This window comes from Ascaphus truei, chromosome 18, assembly GCF_040206685.1.
Source record: "Ascaphus truei isolate aAscTru1 chromosome 18, aAscTru1.hap1, whole genome shotgun sequence".
Classification (NCBI taxonomy): Eukaryota; Metazoa; Chordata; class Amphibia; order Anura; family Ascaphidae; genus Ascaphus; species Ascaphus truei.
The window spans coordinates 8,791,929-8,809,247 of NC_134500.1; the positions used below are offsets into that span (position 1 = coordinate 8,791,929).

At 48.4% G+C, this 17,319-nt stretch overlaps 1 protein-coding gene across 1 annotated transcript in view; it reads left to right on the top strand.

Annotated features, from left to right (window-relative positions):
* Positions 1-17,319, top strand: part of ZWILCH (zwilch kinetochore protein) — a 23,862-nt gene continuing 6,543 nt past the window's right edge. Inside the window, exons 1-17 of the mRNA XM_075575380.1 lie at positions 1-392; positions 1,098-1,149; positions 3,606-3,701; positions 4,417-4,526; positions 4,941-5,143; positions 5,384-5,463; positions 6,488-6,643; positions 8,180-8,251; positions 8,408-8,501; positions 8,842-8,897; positions 10,984-11,089; positions 11,518-11,597; positions 12,552-12,708; positions 13,429-13,457; positions 14,758-14,894; positions 16,662-16,757; positions 17,022-17,140. Of these exons, the coding sequence (XP_075431495.1) occupies positions 340-392; positions 1,098-1,149; positions 3,606-3,701; positions 4,417-4,526; positions 4,941-5,143; positions 5,384-5,463; positions 6,488-6,643; positions 8,180-8,251; positions 8,408-8,501; positions 8,842-8,897; positions 10,984-11,089; positions 11,518-11,597; positions 12,552-12,708; positions 13,429-13,457; positions 14,758-14,894; positions 16,662-16,757; positions 17,022-17,140 (1,696 nt within the window). The 5' untranslated portion in view covers positions 1-339. The remainder of the gene's footprint in view (positions 393-1,097; positions 1,150-3,605; positions 3,702-4,416; positions 4,527-4,940; positions 5,144-5,383; positions 5,464-6,487; positions 6,644-8,179; positions 8,252-8,407; positions 8,502-8,841; positions 8,898-10,983; positions 11,090-11,517; positions 11,598-12,551; positions 12,709-13,428; positions 13,458-14,757; positions 14,895-16,661; positions 16,758-17,021; positions 17,141-17,319) is intronic.

Sequence of the window (17,319 nt, forward strand, 5' to 3'; positions counted from 1 at the left end):
TGGGCGGCGGAGGGATATCTGTCTTTATTCTATTTACTTATTTTTTATTCATCCAAATCCCCCCGGGCGCGGGGTCCCGGGGACACCCGGCGCAGGGCGGGGCCTCCGCCGTGTTTTGTCATTTATTTTATATTTTACTGTAATAATGTGGTCTGTTTGTACTTCCGGGTCGTGACCCGCCCTGTGACAGATGCCCGCGCGATTCGAATGTAGAGGAGGGTCCTGTGACACGGCGGGTGTCGGTGGGAGGTGGCTCCGGTGACCCGGCGGGTGTCGGTGGGAGGTGGCTCCGGTGACCCGGCGGGTGTCGGTGCGAGGTTGCTCCGGTGACCCGGCGGAATGTTTGCCCAGCAGCACCGGGCGGCTGAAGAGCTGCAGAGATTCCTATACAGGTCGGGCGATCCAGAAACCCGGGTCACCATGTTTTACCCTATGAAATGTCTGACCCGCTCAGATAGTAGCGGTACTGACTGGGAGCTCAGTAACGGGGCACACGGCACCGGACGCGGCTTGTCCGTATAACGCTAATATAATACCACACACCCGGATCCCTTCTTTCCCTTTTTAAGGCTTTATACATTTTTTTGCTCCCTGGGAGTTTAAAATGGCCGCTGCATGTGACACTCTGGGAGAGCAGCAGTTGCCATGGTAACCATAGATGCCAATGAAATGGATGGGGAAATAGATAAACAGCGCAGAGACTATCTGGGCGTTGCTCACCACCTCAGTGGGGATTTGGGGGGCGGAGTGCGTCTTGGAAACCATAGTGGGACCGTACGCAACTCTAATGTCTCACACACTGGGTGCGCCCCCCATCCCCCTTAATCGTGGGGTCCCTCCGCTTCCCCTATAGACTTCAGTGGGGTCAGCTGTTCATCGCCCACGTTTATCCCAAGTTGGGGTCCCCTGCGGACACACCAGGGACCCCGCAGACTATAAATACAGAATATTTCTTTGCGTGCATGCACCCCCCCCCCCCCATCCTACTGACGCGTGTCACCATATGGCGGGGAATAAGGTTACGGTATCATTTTGTCCTCTTGATGTTTGTCTTCTTTCGGCGTCCGTACTATCGCTAACAATATTCTCCTTCGCAGGATTCACGGCGAGGTGAAGAACGAGAAATCGAAAGGCCCTTTTCTGTATGAGGTAATTACGCCTAAAGTTGCGCTTGTAGTGCCGGCGTCGCGACGTCAGGCTGCTGGAAAAATCAAATTGAGATGACTTCCAGCGATCGCGTCCAAGCCATCGCTGCGACGCCCTTACTATAAGCACACGCGGCGGCGGCAATGCAATTGTTTTGACGCGCTGTCGCCGGCACTATAAGCGCAGCCTTACAGATGAATCCCAGTGTTCCTAACCTGTACAGAGTTCTTTATTGGACCCCTGTGCACCTGACCCATTGTCCGACTCGTCAATGGGGGATTTTGCCGTAAAAGTCCTGATTGGCTGCTTAGATCGGTAAAGAATAAACCCAAAAGTCCTTTTAGATGAGGGATTTTGTATTTATTCTCTCCTGAAACACGCCTGCAAAGAACTGATACCGGGAATCCTGTAGCACGTTATAAATCCGTATCGTCACCTGATTTATAACCGTTTCTGTCATTGCTACGGCTGAAAGGATTTCAGTTATTGACGAGTACTCGCGTCTGAGTATTTCTTTTTGGGAATTGTAGCTCCTTATCAATAATAAAACGATTAAAGCAGCAGTTCAAGCAATATCCTACGTGTGTGTTTTTAATAAATCAGTTCTGTGCTATGAGAAAATACTTCTAGCTTTAAAAAAAAAAAAAAAATTTCTAAAGACATTTTTAATGTTTCGAATGTAGGAAGCATTTCCAAAGTCACACCCCCTTCCCCTTCTGACAGGCTCTGGCTCTTGAGCCCCGCTCTCTTTCTAGCAGTGCAACAATTGTATCTAGTAACTGCCCAGTCAATCCTATTCCAGGACTACATTGCCCACAATGCTGTGCAAGAACTGAATTAAATAACCCTGAGCAAGCGATCGATTACAGGAGAACGGATCTGCAGTTTAGCTAATCACTTGTAGTGTGCAGATTGTATAGATTGCACATATTGAATGGGGAAAAATATATATATTTAAAAAAAACTGCAGCACAGGGTACCAATTACAAACAAATATATTACACAATTGTTGAATTTTAATATCAAATTACAACTGAGGGATCCCTCAAAATTGGTGTCCACACGAGCTCTTAATTGGTATAGCGATACCTATAGAATAAAAATATTTTCAAAAGAGTCCCAGACTATGTATGATAAAATGAGATACAGAAATATTGCCAGACAAGAAAAGTAATGTGGGAATCCTGGACAGCGTTCATTCATATAATTACACCTGCACACATCTAACACCTCCGATTCTGGCCACTGGGCTGTTCCAGGTTTTGTGGTTATTTTCAGTTCCTACATAAACATAGTCAGCCCAGCAGGAAACACACATTCAAAATGACCTGACAACACACGCGGGCTAAATTACTCGTGCAAACAGTCGATAATCTGTCAAGAAAGGTAGTTGAGGCGCTAGGATATGTTGCCTCTAAGGCTGCGTCCCCGCTAGCGCTGAGCGGGCAGCGCTTGCCGCTTTTACTTACAGATATCTATATATGTAAGTCCCCGCTCACGCGGTGCGCTCGTGCGTGGGCAAGCACGCTCACCCACGCTTGGTGCTTGGGTAAACAAAAAAATTAACTTTCGAGCGCGCTCAACTTGCCCGCAACGCCCCCTAAGGCTATGGCCCAGCTGTCTGCGCTACACGAGCGCCTGCCAGGCTGGCGGCGAGTGCAGCCGAGTTCCCCGGTCTGCAGTGAGCTACAGGGGTAAAGATGGGGGGGGAGGGCGTGACGGGGATGCGGCTATGATGTCACTTGGCAGGTTGCCCTCTTTGGCTGATACGCCGGGGGGCGTGGCCTAGCGCTCCGTTGCTAGTATTGATCACAATTTTCCTGTCCGCAGGAAAAACGCACGGCGCGGCGGCCACCCCTTGCAGTGGGCCCGGCACCATTGAGGGGCGGCTCTTGTCCCCACGGGCGCTGCAGCAAGCAGCCTGTCACTTTCTCTGAGACCCCTTGGTAGCTTGGGGACATCCTCTCACCGAGGGAGTAAGAGGGGTTACACCAGTAATACGATATCGTGGGCACTCGCTGTGGGAAGTGTTGGCAGGGCGGGCCTGAGTGTTTTTCTGTTCCCAACTTTAGTTCCTTTGCTGCCAAAACACTCTATTAACTGGCTCAGTTTGACATCAGTATCCAATGAGAATCTAGTAAAGGAAGAAGAATGCAGGCACTCCGAAAGGTCTTTGGTGCAGAACAAAGTGTTTATTCAAGCAGGATCGATATTTCGGCCACTCCGGGACCTGGCACCGAAACGTCGCTCCTGCTTGAATGCACACTCCTTATTTTCTCTTCACCAAAGACATTGGGGGTGCCTGGATTTTACTTCCTGTAGTACTTGCACGTTCCCTTCCTGGCTCATTGATCCTGTAGGAACCCATGGCAGGACTGCTATAGCATGAGTGCTCCTTAACCCTGAAATCCAATGAGAAGCTGACAGGCACATTTGTTTTTTAAATATCTTGTTCCCAGGATGACATTCGGGTGCATGTGGTCAGTGACGGCCCGTGCAGGTCATTAGAGACGTTCTGGAATATAAGCGGGCCGATTTTCATCATGGAGAGAGAGGTATGTTTTCTAAGCCCAGTGATGGAGAGGCGACCTTCTTCACACGTGGCCTGTGTCGTGGAAAAACTCAGTTCCACACGTGTCTATTTAGGCAAGCAATTTGTATAGAGACTTTCATTGCAAACAGCTGTATGCAAGAGACATTCATATACAATCAAACATGAGTCTGATCTAACATACATGTACTAACTTAAATATGCCCCAAACAGTCTACTTTAAAGCCAAAAGTAATGGGCGTGGATACATAATTTTGCAGTGCCCGTCCATATGAGTTTATGGGGCCTCCTATTTTATTTCTACATAATTACCAATTATATTTAGCAAACTAACCGGACAAAGAAAGACAGATAATTTATGGGACCCCCCCACCCAACCCCCTTAACTGTTTCCCCTCCTTCGCCTAGCTGCTCAAAGGAATTTTTACAGATAAGAAGTAAAGCAAGAGGCCCACCTAGAAAAAGATAACAAGTATTCTCACCTTTATAAAAGCTGACAAGTTCAGAGAAGAAAAAAACTTCTTTCATCTGTCTACTCTACTGCTTCACGGCTACCCATAATGCACTGTCACACAAAGCATGGCTTTCCTTACATATGTTAATAATATAAAACATTATTATACTTCCACATCTGCGAGAAGCTAATTAACCTGTTCCAAATCTCTGCGTCACTGTATTTTAAGACGTGCGACATCCTAAAGGGAGTCTTTGTTTTGCAGCCAATCAAATTGGAAGAAAACGACGTGATGGACGAATCACAAATGAATGGGTTTGAGGGGTCTCTGCAAGAAAGTGTGCAACCATTGGCTTTACCCTTCATGAGAGCAAGGTATGTATCTGTAGTCCCAACGTACGTCACCGGACTGCGCTTAGCCTGGGAATTCCTCCACGTGCGCGTTATATCACCTGCATCCTATCCACGCCCATAATAAGCCAAGACCGGGCATGTTACATTCAGTTAGTGAGCAGGGGCCGTACTAGCTGAAAGTACAATTTTGTGTTAAAATGTCAGGCCAGCCATGGACAAACTAATTTAGTTCACACATGATCTGTTTACAATGTCAATAAACAAAAAGAACATCATAAGTAATATTCATATTTAAACCCCGTAAAATGCATATACTGTAGTTGGTATTATTATTATCACCACTGAACTGGAGGTAAACGTTTAGATAAGTTGCTGGGCACGTATAGGGATTGTCACTGATTTACGTTGCATTACATCCCGTTTCCCTCTTTCCAGGCAGCTGCTTTCCCTCTACACTGCAGCGCACAATCCGAACATGTCCCAGCGGACAAACGGGAACCCTCTGGTGGTTCTTCCTCCGCTGTGGGTGCGCTGTGACGGCTCGGACGGAGAGGGAACATGCTGGCTGGGAGCAGAGCCCATCAAAACCCCGAATAATAAGATCAGTGGGATGAGTTTCCGCATGGTGACCTGTAACGGTAATGAAGCCTCTTTGGCAGTAGGTTTGGATACACTCTATTCCTGTATCTCCTGGTATATATTATCATCTTGTTATTACTCTGTTACTGCCGGAGGGGATTAGCGATGTGTTGCAACGTGTCCCAACGGATAAGTTCTGCTAAAGTGTTTGTTTGTCGTAGAGCAAGCCAGTAAAGTAAAACGCCCCACGATAAGTCATGAAATAACTTGTCCCGGTCCCTGTTTTCTCCTATTTCTAGGTCCCACCAGCGATAAAACGTCTTTCCCCAGCCTGGAAACGCTCCTTCGGGCGCACAGGGGACGGCACCGTTCACCTGTGGTGAGTTCTTGCTCTCGGTACAAGAGATGTTCTGAGTAAAGGGCACATTCTGCTGTTTTCTATACAAATTACAGCTATGACATCAATTGCAGCAAAATCTGTTAAATATATAACATAACTTAGATTGTAAGCTCTTCGGGGCAGGAAATCCTTCTATTGTTTTATGTCTGCAGCGCTTATTCCCATTATGTGTTCTAATATGTCACGCGTATTACTTCTGTGAAGTGCTATGTACATGGATAGCGCCATATAAATAGACATACAAAGGGGAAAAAACACGCACAGCGTGGGGATGTTTTCTTTAGATATGTTGATGCTGTTCTCCTGCAATCAGTCCCAGATTGAGCCACCTGTGCTGTAGCAGGGATATACCGAAAACCTGTTGGTGGGGGCCTGAGGATCGGAGTCGAGCCCCCCTGCCCTAAGGCTGAGCTCAGAGAGGGCGCCACGCCTATTTGCTAGCGTTCGCGCCCCCGCCGCTCGCTCCTGCAGCCCAGCGATCTGAACTCAAACTGCAGGAGCCAGATTGCGGCGTTTGGGGGCGTGGCGGGGGCGTATAATGAGCGAGTCACGGAGCTGGACCACCTATATTGCCTGAACCAGCTCGCGTCACGCGACGGCAGCCCCAAATTTCAATTTGGGTTGTGCTGGCAAAATGTCGCAGCGACAACGCTGCACTTTGCCGCCGGTGGAGTTTTCAGTTTCAAAACTCCCACCGCACAACCCAAATTTGCGATGGACGTTAGCGCACGCACGTTAGAGCGCGCGCACCGCCTTCTGTCTGAGCGAGCCCTTAGTCCACAATCTGTGATTTAGACTCCTGGTGATGTGAAAGGTCTTGCAATGTGGTGTAACGTGGAAACCTCAGGCCTGCCCTTATTTTCCAGTTGTAGCTGTGCCTGAGGCCACGTGGGGGGATGATGTGACACCAAATCAATGTCTGTCACGCCGTGCACGAAAAACGTTCACATTCCGGGACAAATTGTTCCCTGTTTTTAATGTTTGTGTAAATGTTCTTTTTCAGATAAAGACGAAGGGGTTTGCGCAGTATGACTTGTTTGGCTCCACGATGGTGGAAAACACCTTTATAGAATCACAGAGCAGCATCTGCGTGGATTTTGCCTGGAATGGCGTGGATAATACCCTGCAAATCCCGCCCCTTACATCAGCTGCGACACTGGTAGGACTTTCTTTCTTTCTTTCTTTTTTAAACCTTCGCTTATCATAGTGCACGCAACAGCTTATTTAACGTTTACTGCATGGTTGCAACACAAACCAATCTGTAAAATGGGCTGCTAAGCGTCCCCCATACAGCGGTCTGAACGTAGATTCCAGGGAGAGTGGATTTGTCATTTCCAAGAGGCTCCAGCGGTACAGCAGGAGTGGCCAACTGCAGTGTTCAAGGGCTACCAACAGGTCAGGTTTTAAGGATATCCCTGCTTCAATACAGGTGGCTCAATCAGTGGCTCAGTCGCTGATTGAGCCACCCGTGCTGAAGCTGAGCCTGATTGAGCCACCTGTGCTGAAGCTGAGACTGATTGAGCCACCTGTGCTGAAGCTGGGATATCCTGAAAACCTGACCTGTTGGTGGCCTTTGCGGACTGAAGTTGGCCGCCCCTGCTGTACAGTGACTGCACACGTTGTTTCAGCGTCATTGCGATGCTCTGCAGGCGCTGCCCTCTGCAGGCGCTGCCCCCTGCAGGCGCTGTGCCCCTGCAGGCGCTGCCCTCTGCCGGCGCTGCCCCCTGCAGGCGCTGCCCTCTCACTGCCCTCTGCAGGCGCTGCCCTCTGCAGGCGCTGCCCTCTGCAGGCGCTGCCCTCTGCAGGCGCTCTGCTACTGTCACATTTCCCTGGATGTCAGATGTGAAGATCACTTTTCACCTTGTTTCTTAGGGTGAGTCCCCAGTCAGCACTGTGGCACGCGCGCCCGGCGGGGGGGGGGGGGGGGGGCGTCACGTGCACAGCGCTACACCGCGGTCTGAGGGGAGAGGGAACGTTTGCGACGGGAGGAGGCGTGGCGATGGGTTTGCGGGGCGTGGCCATGACGACCCGCGGCTGGTTCGCCCTCATTGGCTGAACCGCCGGCGGGGGCGTGGCCACGCCTCCATTGCAAACTTTGAGTTTAAATTTCACAGCCTGCCTGAAAACCGCAGGGGAAAGGTGCGCGACAGGGTACTAACTAGGACCGGCCCGACTGGGGGGGCGGAGGTTGAACGCACAGCGGTCACTGGGACCGCAGCCTTATGCACCACAATAGGGGGGTACATGGCGTGACAATAACTGCTTTGTTGTATTTAGCAGCATAGCGTATTTAATGTGAGGTTAAAACCTATCCCAGCTTCACATTGCAAAGCCAGTATAACCAGCCTCACACTGACGGGACCCAAAAGGTCAAAACAGTAGTCTGTGAGTAGGTTACTGGCTCTGCACTTCTTTAACCCAGGCTGTGCTGAAAAGCTGTGTAATATGGCAGCCATAAGCTTATAGGGCTCCCATGTTATAATGGATTTGAAGCAAAAAGTGATACTGTGCTCATTTGCGTGAATCCGTGGCAGCAGTATATGGTAAGAGATAATGGGGAAGGGCAGCGTGGCAGACCTGTCTGAGACGTGGCAATGTTCTCACAACGTGGGATTTTTATTTAGCAGTCGAAATATTCCTCCACAAATTGAGTTGTTTTTTTTTTTTTTTTTGTCCAAAATGATGTCTTTTGCAGAATATTCGAGTGGAATCTGGCGATGTTCGGAGCCCTTTGTATTCTGTTTATAAAGAGCTGGAGTTCCTGCTCGTAAGTAAATCCGGCGATCTTCCACGAACGTTTCCACATCCAAGCTGCTGCATACCAGAAGCAAAAGTATGAGGGCCCCCCACCCCTGCTTTCTTTTGGGGTCTTCCCCCGGTCACGGATACAATGGCACTTAAAGAAAATCTTTTTGTCCGGCAGGTTTTGGCAGAAGGTTTAAAGACTGGGGTGACCGATTGGCCTGAGCCAACCGAGGCCAGAACGGTTGCGGAGCTTGTACAGGAACTCTTGAATGGTAACTTTGTCTTCTATCTAAAGCAGGGGCGGGCAACTCCAGTTCTCAAGGGCCACCAACAGGTCAGGTTTTCAGGACACGCCTGCTTCAGCACAGGTGGCTCAATCAGTGGCTCAGTCGAAGACTGAGCCACTGATTGAGCCACCTGTGCTGAAGCAGGGACTGATTGAGTCACTTGTGCTGAAGCAGGCATATCCTGAAAACCTGACCTGTTGGTGGCCCTTGAGGACTGGAGTTGCCCACCCCTGCTCTAAAGGAACTGGGCGCTTCTATCCGTTCTGGTCTGAGCTGGGCTGCAGTAACGTGCTCTTCATGATTTGTATGTTTCTTCTTTTGGCAGAAGAAAAGAATAAACAGGATGGTCTTAATAATTCAGTACTGAAGACAGAAGCGCAGGTGGGTATACTGTCGGCGGGAATCAATTATTTCATTTGTACGCGAGGCTAGTAGGGCTAAATTCTATATAATAAAAAAAATTGCGTGATTGCTCCGGCGTTGCAGGGGTTAAACGGCTGGCGGGCCGAGGTGAACGTACACCTCCCGCTCCCTCGGCCTGCGCGTTGTGGGTATCTCCGAACATGGCAATTACACGGCGCGTTGCACGTGGCGCTTGTACGGTTCAGCGGCTTCGCCCGAGGGCGCAGAAAATTAAAAAAAAAGGAAAACCGAAATCAGAATTGATGGCCACAAAATAACAAGTGGGCCTGCAGGGAAATAGCTGCATGGCGAGGCCGTAGCTTGTAGACGACTCGAAGTTTACTCCTGAGGCTTGAAGGGTATCCAAACAAGCTCAATAAAATGATTTCCCAGTCATTCTGCTCGGCTCATGTATTATGTATGTGGGAGTCTCACTATACACATGATTGATGTTGCCACTTAATTTCTTTCAGGGCCCATTTTTTATGTTGCTCTTAAACAGGGGACTGGATCCTTTTAAGTGCAGCTCATTGCACTACAGCACCATGGCCCGTTAACCCTTTAAGCGCTAAAGCCACTGCGCTCCTCTTCTGCAGGTCCCCTTAATCACCGGCGTGGCTTTAGACTGATCCGGTGTAATTGCGTAATGTTGCCATCTGTGTTGCAACCATTTGGGTTCTTGACATATGTTTTGGGGCTGTTGTAAATCAGTGTTTTTCAACAGTGGTTCCTAGCAGCTTTTGGGTTCCCCGGGCGTCCCTAAAGGGATCCCTGCAATTTTCAGTTAATTTGAAAATCGTACCAAATACATAAGAATTTACAATGCATCTGATCTCAGACGCGCTATTAGAGAGGGTTGGGGTTCCTTACAATGCATCTGATCTCAGACGCGCTATTAGAGAGGGTTGGGGTTCCTTACAATGCATCTGATCTCAGACGCGTTATTAGAGAGGGTTGGGGTTCCTTACAATGCATCTGATCTCAGACGTGTTATTAGAGAGGGTTGGGGTTCCTAACAATGCATCTGATCTCAGATGCGCTATTAGAGAGGGTTGGGGTTCCTTACAATGCATCTGATCTCAGACGTGTTATTAGAGAGGGTTGGGGTTCCTAACAATGCATCTGATCTCAGACGTGCTATTAGAGACGGTTGGGGTTACTTACAATGCATCTGATCTCAGACGTGTTATTAGAGAGGGTTGGGGTTCCTAACAATGCATCTGATCTCAGACGCGCTATTAGAGAGGGTTGGGGTTACTTACAATGCATCTGATCTCAGACGTGTTATTAGAGAGGGTTGGGGTTCCTAACAGTGCATCTGATCTCAGACGTGCTATTAGAGAGGGTTGGGGTTCCTAACAATGCATCTGATCTCAGAAGCGCTATTAGAGAGGGTTGGGGTTCCTAACAATGCATCTGATCTCAGACACGCTATTAGAGAGGGTTGGGGTTCCTTACAATGCATCTGATCTCCGACGCGCTATTAGAGAGGGTTGGGGTTCCTTACAATGCATCTGATCTCAGACACGCTATTAGAGAGGGTTGGGGTTCCTAACAATGCATCTGATCTCAGACACGCTATTAGAGAGGGTTGGGGTTCCTAACAATGCATCTGATCTCAGACGCGCTATTAGAGGGTTGGGGTTCCTTACAATGCATCTGATCTCAGACACGCTATTAGAGAGGGTTGGGGTTCCTTACAATGCATCTGATCTCCGACGCGCTATTAGAGAGGGTTGGGGTAACTTACAATGCATCTGATCTCAGACGTTTCAAAACGGATATATATATATACATTTATATTAAACACAGTGCAGCCTGTTCTGCTTTAACCAAATAAAGGCTGGGAGGCGCTGGTGTAGGGCAGTGAGGGAACGCACTGCAGGGAACTGGCGGTGATTATGGGGTCTGATTTGCTATGTTTTCCTCTGTAGGCAGAATGCGTGTTACATGGTTGGGTATGCACAGTTACACTCTGTATGATGACTTTGAGGGGTGCACACAGAGGGAGGAGGCTGAACCCAGTGTGTGCCGCTTTAACAGTGGATTCCTCTTTTTCCATTAGGAAGTCCAGAGTGACACTGTAGTCGTGGACAGCTCCATCCAGTCCTTCCTCACCGAGAGGGGAGATCTGGACTTTGCAGAGATGCTGTGGTGCAAAATGAGAAGCAGTAAGAGACATCTGTCACCTCCTGCCCCGCGCTCCCTTGTGACATGTGCAAAGTGCTTTATTCTTATATACAACCGACAAGGGGCACGGGCAGTATATAGGGACCTTTACTGGAGCAATGTCGGCCTTGAAGAGTTTAGTCTCATTTCTGGTAATATGGGAGAACAAAGTGACTTGTTGGGCATCGTTTTATGTTTAACTTTGCGCTTTTAAGAACTTGACAGTTTGTGGTTTATATAATGTCCAGGAATTGTAAATAAGTAGCAAGTGAAAGATGTATGTTTTTCTTTACATAGCACCACCCATGGGCATAATAATATAACACATCATGGGAAGTAGCGCTTCAGACCTAAAAGTAACGTTAGGAAAAAGGAACCGCTGTCCCGAAAAGCTTACAATCTAAAAGGTGCTTCCTTTTTGTTAATGAAGGTGTCTCTTCATATGAAGATGTGGTGAATTTCTTCTCTCTCGTCATCCAGTCGCTGAAGCATGGACAAGTGAAGCCGTGGGTAAGGTTGCGCCACGGTTTCTAACCTTGACTTGCCAATATAAGCGCTCCATCTGCACGAGAGCCTGAATATTTGTGCTGAGCCAGAGATGTGCATGTCTGGCCTATCTACACTGCAGCATTGAGCAGGACAGAGTAGTGTAAATCCCTAAGGCTGCGTTTATAGTCAGGGCGACTGCGACGTTGCGCAGCACCATAGCAAGTGCATGCAGTCCGTCGCGGGTGTCCATAGTGGGCGCGACGGCTAACGTCACACGGTTGTGATCGCTGAAAGTCAAAGGATTTTGATTTCTTCAGCGATCGGCGCGTGACGCGAGTGGTTCAGCCAATGAGGACGAACCGCTCACGGTCACGCCTCCGCCACGCCCCTGGTCGCTGTCTCCTGCACTACAAGCAGGAATCGCTATTACAATGACGACAGCTGACGTCGCGTCACCGTAGCCCTTACTATAAACGCAGCCTAAGCTTCACCAACTGGCTGATAGGTCATTAAGTGGTGAAGCCAAAGTCCTGTCTGCCATTTTTACAGGATAGGAACGGAGGGCCGTCCGGAGCTGAGCAGCGCTATTTTCAGCGCAGTGCTCCCTTTCCTGCGATGCTTACTGGAGCACTTACCGCTATTCTTGCTCCCTCCAGGGAAGTAAAAATGTCGGCCATCTCGTGGGCCAATAGGAAGCCATAACGACATGCATTGCAGCTTTCTATTGAGGACTATTTAAATTCCCAGCAAGAATACTGGTAACTTTACCAGTAAGTATGTCTGGAGCCGCCGGGATCCCCGGAGCTGAAAATAGCACCATCCCCCACCAGTAAAAAGAACAAACGCATGTTCTGTGTTGGGCATCTCTTTGCCATGTGCGGCCGGCTCCTAAAGGAAGGGGAAAGGAACGGTTTGATACGCTGTAAAGTTCTATGTTTAGCATTAGTGTGAGAGGAGTCTCTCTGCTTCTTCCAGATCCACGGTGGGAGCAGCAGTTCTCTGAGCAAACTAATTCAGCAGTCCTACCACGGAAACATGCAGAGCGTGTCCCTATCAGGACTTACGCCCATCCGAATGCTCCTAGAGATTGGACTGGACAAGATGAAGAAAGATTACACCAACTGTTTCATAGGTCAGAACCGGCAGCGTTCCAGTGTCTTTATTATCTGGTACTCCAGTTCTCAAGAGCCACCAGCAGGTCCGGTATTCAGGATATCCCAGCTTCAGCACAGGTGGCTCAAAGAGTGCTGAAGCAGAGATATCCTTTAAAACCTGACCTGTTGGTGACTCTTCAGGACTGGAGTTGGCCGCCCCTGCTCTAGAACTTTGACCTCCTCCCTGGACAGAGAGGCTGTCACACGGGGATTGTCGCTGTGCGATCTCGCTCCTCGGTGGTCTGAAGGACCTTGGGGCAGCAAAGGAATTAAAAATAGGTCTTAAAAATAGAAGTTAATGGTGCAGTCCTGGGTAACTTATTTTTTCCCCATTTTTTGTTAATGAAGCCATTTAACAGAGTTCGTTGTGCTTTTTTCCATGTGATAGTTTCCTGTTATTGTTACAGTGTTGCAGTCCATCTACCAACATCTTAATCTTTGGCCTGAAATGGAGATGGCTGCCATTTCCCCTGCAGAAGTTTATTGGGGGAAGCTTGTACTTGAATGTTACCTACTTTCCTGTTTCCCTGCTCTGTGGGACTGCCATTTGAACTCCGTTCTCCCTCAGAAATACAGAGTAATATATAGTTCATTCGCTTTTACAAACAAATGCTAAAATCACTCTTCAAACTCATATTTATTCTGTGTTTGAGCATCAATTAGATTGCATACAGTAATCAACTATTCTGTCCCCACAGCCCGGGAGCTTGTGACTTTGAAATACCTGGTAAGAACGAATTAATGATCCTTGATTAAAGTGCTGTGCATATGGGAAGTTGCACCATTGGGCAGAGCGACTGTACATATGTTTGCTGACCATACCCGGGAATTAGCCAGAGACACGTATAGCTGTAGCATTGCAGATTGCTTCCTAACTCACTGGTCCTGGGGGGGATCTGATATCCAGGATGGTGACGGGCCCTGCTGTGTTTTATTTTCTGTTTTACACAAACAAGTCAACTTCTTTTTCCCCTCAAACCTCAGAAAAATAAACTTGCTGAGTTCTGTGAGGTTTAAAATGACTGTATATTTGGAAAGTTGTTTGTCTCGTCGCTATGCAGCATTTGGACGCTTCTTAAGATTTGGTAAACCAAATTTTGCCTGATGGTTCCGGAGATCGAGGAGCAGGTTTTTGTCTGTCTGGAAATTGGGTGCATTCTATTGTTAATTGTAGGAGTTATTCCAATTTCTGTAAGCATGTCAGCCACTGGGTGTTGTACCTGGCAGGTGATGTATCTGGCATGTGACATGTAAGGCCAGGTCCCCGCTGGCTACTGCAGCGCCCACAGTGGCGGACGCTGCAGGGACAAGACACGCCCCACAATGGGGCAGTGCCCGCTGCAAGGAGGGGCCGCCGCCCTGCGCCGAGAGAAACTCCTGCTCTCAAGACAATTGAGAGCAGGGCTTGCAACGGAGCACTAGGCCACACCCCCTGCGGTTCAGCCAATGAGGGCGAACCTGCCGGGTGATGTCACGGCCACGACCCCCGTCTTTCCCCCTGCAGCTCACTGCAAACCGGGGGACTCGGCTGCACACGCCGCCAGCCTCGCAGGCGCGCGTGCAGTGCAGGCACTGGGGCTGTAGCCTAATTGGTGACATCATAATGCACATAGCCTGGTGGCAGATGAGGAGAGTCAGATAGCTATAGCGTTCAAGCCGAAAGCAGACGCGGTAAGAGAGGAAGCCTGTTGGCACGTGAGGAGAAAGAATGAAGGAGAGAGAGAGGCGGGAAGAATTGGGGACATCATAAGGTATGAAAGGAAAGTGATGGGGTGAGAGAGAAGGGGGTAGGGGCGGGTGAGAGAGAAGGGGGTAGGGGCGGGTGAGAGAGAAGGGGGTAGGGGGGGGTGAGAGAGAAGGGTATGGGGGGTGAGAGAGAAGGGTAGGGGGTGTGAGGTTGGTTTCTTAGAATTCCTGAGCAAAACCAGGTACTTTCAGCTAGTAATAAATAACAATCAGGGAAAAGTAAGGCTTCACATCGGGGAAAGTGGCTGCGATGAGAGGTGATGAGTGCTCTCCCCTTGCAGGATGACTTCATCTCCACCTCAGCGGATCTCCAGGAGCAAGTTCACTGTGTAAAGAAACTGCACCACATGCTGGAGGTCGTCGCGAGCTGCAACGCCTTCCTGAACCTGGGCCAGGACTATCTCTTCCCCCTGACGCAGTGCGTTCTCCGTCCCACGCAGACAATGGCGGGGATATTACAAGCACAGGGTTTCGCGCTCTATTACAGTGACTGCTACATTTCCCCTTATCATTTATATCAGACCATGCGATTCATTATTATTAAGGCCGCATTGGAATTGCGCTTATTTGGTTTCAGACCAAGCGCCTGAACCAGTTGTATTTCATCACCAAATGCAGTATAGGAACGTGCCTGCAGATAGAGTAATATTATTATATTTACATCATTCCTGTGTATTAAAGACATGCAAAGTCCTGATTTCAGTCTAAATCGGACAGGGCAACTCCAGTCCTCAAGGGCCATCAACAGGTCAGGTTTTCAGGATATCCCTGCTTTAGCACAGGTAGCTCAGTCAAAGGTGGATTTGTAAGCAAAAATATAAAAGATCTTTGGTTACAAATGAGAACAAAAAGCCCGCTACGGGTGGATAACCCGTGCTCCACCTATATTATTCAGTTAAAGACGGAGCCACTGATTGAGCCACCTGTGCTGAAGCAGGGACCGATTGAGCCACCTGTGCTGAAGCTTGGATATCCTGAAAACCTGACCTGTTGGTGACCCTGGAGGACTGGCGTTAGTCACCCCTCGTCTAAACAATGTCTATTAAACCCTTTAGTGCCCCTGTGACTGTAATATATCCAGTATACAATTGGGACTGTAATATATCCAGTATACGATGGGGACTGTAATATATCCAGTATACGATGGGGACTGTAATATATCCAGTATACGTTGGTGACTGTAATATATCCAGTATACGATGGGGACTGTAATATATCCAGTATACGATGGGGACTGTAATATATCCAGTATACGATGGGGACTGTAATATATCCAGTATACGATGGGGACTGTAATATATCCAGTATACGATGGGGACTGTAATATATCCAGTATACGATGAGGACTGTAATATATCCGGTATACGATGAGGAGTGTAATATATCCGCTATACCATGGGGACTGTAATATATCCAGTATACGATGGGGACTGTAATATATCCAGTATACGATGGGGACTGTAATATATCCGGTATACGATGGGGACTGTAATATATCCAGTATACGATGGGGACTGTAATATATCCGGTATACGACGGGGACTGTAATATATCCGGTATACGACGGGGACTGTAATATATCCGGTATACGACGGGGACTGTAATATATCCAGTATACGACGGGGACTGTAATATGTCCAGTATACGACGGGGACTGTAATATGTCCAGTATACGATGGGGACTGTAATATATCCAGTATACGATGGGGACTGTAATATATCCAGTATACGATGGGGACTGTAATATGTCCAGTATACGATGGGGACTGTAATATGTCCAGTATACGATGGGGACTGTAATATGTCCAGTATACGATGGGGACTGTAATATATCCAGTATACGATGGGGACTGTAATATGTCCAGTATACGATGGGGACTGTAATATATCCAGTATACGATGGGGACTGTAATATATCCAGTATACGATGGGGACTGTAATATATCCAGTATACGATGGGTAAACCATATATAAGGTCCTGATGTTTTTTACATTTATGCCATCACACAATCTATTAACTCCTTCCCTCCCAGTTTCTTTTTATTTATTACACGACGGCCTCTTTCTGGGTTGCAAATATATACTCCCCCAACTTGACCAGATCGAGATCTTAAGATAACGAGACCAGTTTCCTGAACCATCCAAGTGAAAGTCTGGAGTTTCTGTTTGTTTGCTGTGTCACCAGGTCCTGCTTAAAGTATTACCAGGAGAACAAGTGGAATGAGCAGCATGTATTCCGGTTTCCGATCCGACCCAGTGTCATCAGCAACATTTACCAGAAGTAAGAAGCAACCGGAAAAGCCTGAACCAGTAGCGCAGGGGCGGCCAACGCCAGTCCTCAAAGGGCCTCCAACAGGTCAGGTTTTCGGGGTATCTCTTGAAAGCTAGGACAGGTTGAGCCACCAGTGCTGAAGCAGGGATATCATTAACCTGACCTGTTGGTGGCCCTTGAAAACTGGGGTTGGCCACTAACAGGTGTTTTATCTGTAGTTGCTTTTGAGCCTCTGAGAGTTCACGGTTTGACCATTTCTGTCCCTTTCCTCAGTTTGCAGCCGCAGACTTGGCGAGGGGAGATTATAAGCGGACGTGGGCAGACGGAAGTGAGAACTAGCTGGCAGCTGAGCTCCAAGCCACCCGTGGATCATGTGTCTTTTGACATCCCAGGTACTGCCCAATAGGCCCTGACGGAGATAACTGTTTAAAGCCCAGCAGAAAAGTAGCGTTTGCAGAGAGGTCTGTGTTACTTGCTGCGGATGTGAGCGTTTGCAGAGAGGTCTGTGTTACTTGCTGTGGATGTGAGCGTTTGCAGAGAGGTCTGTGTTACTTGCTGCGGATGTGAGCGT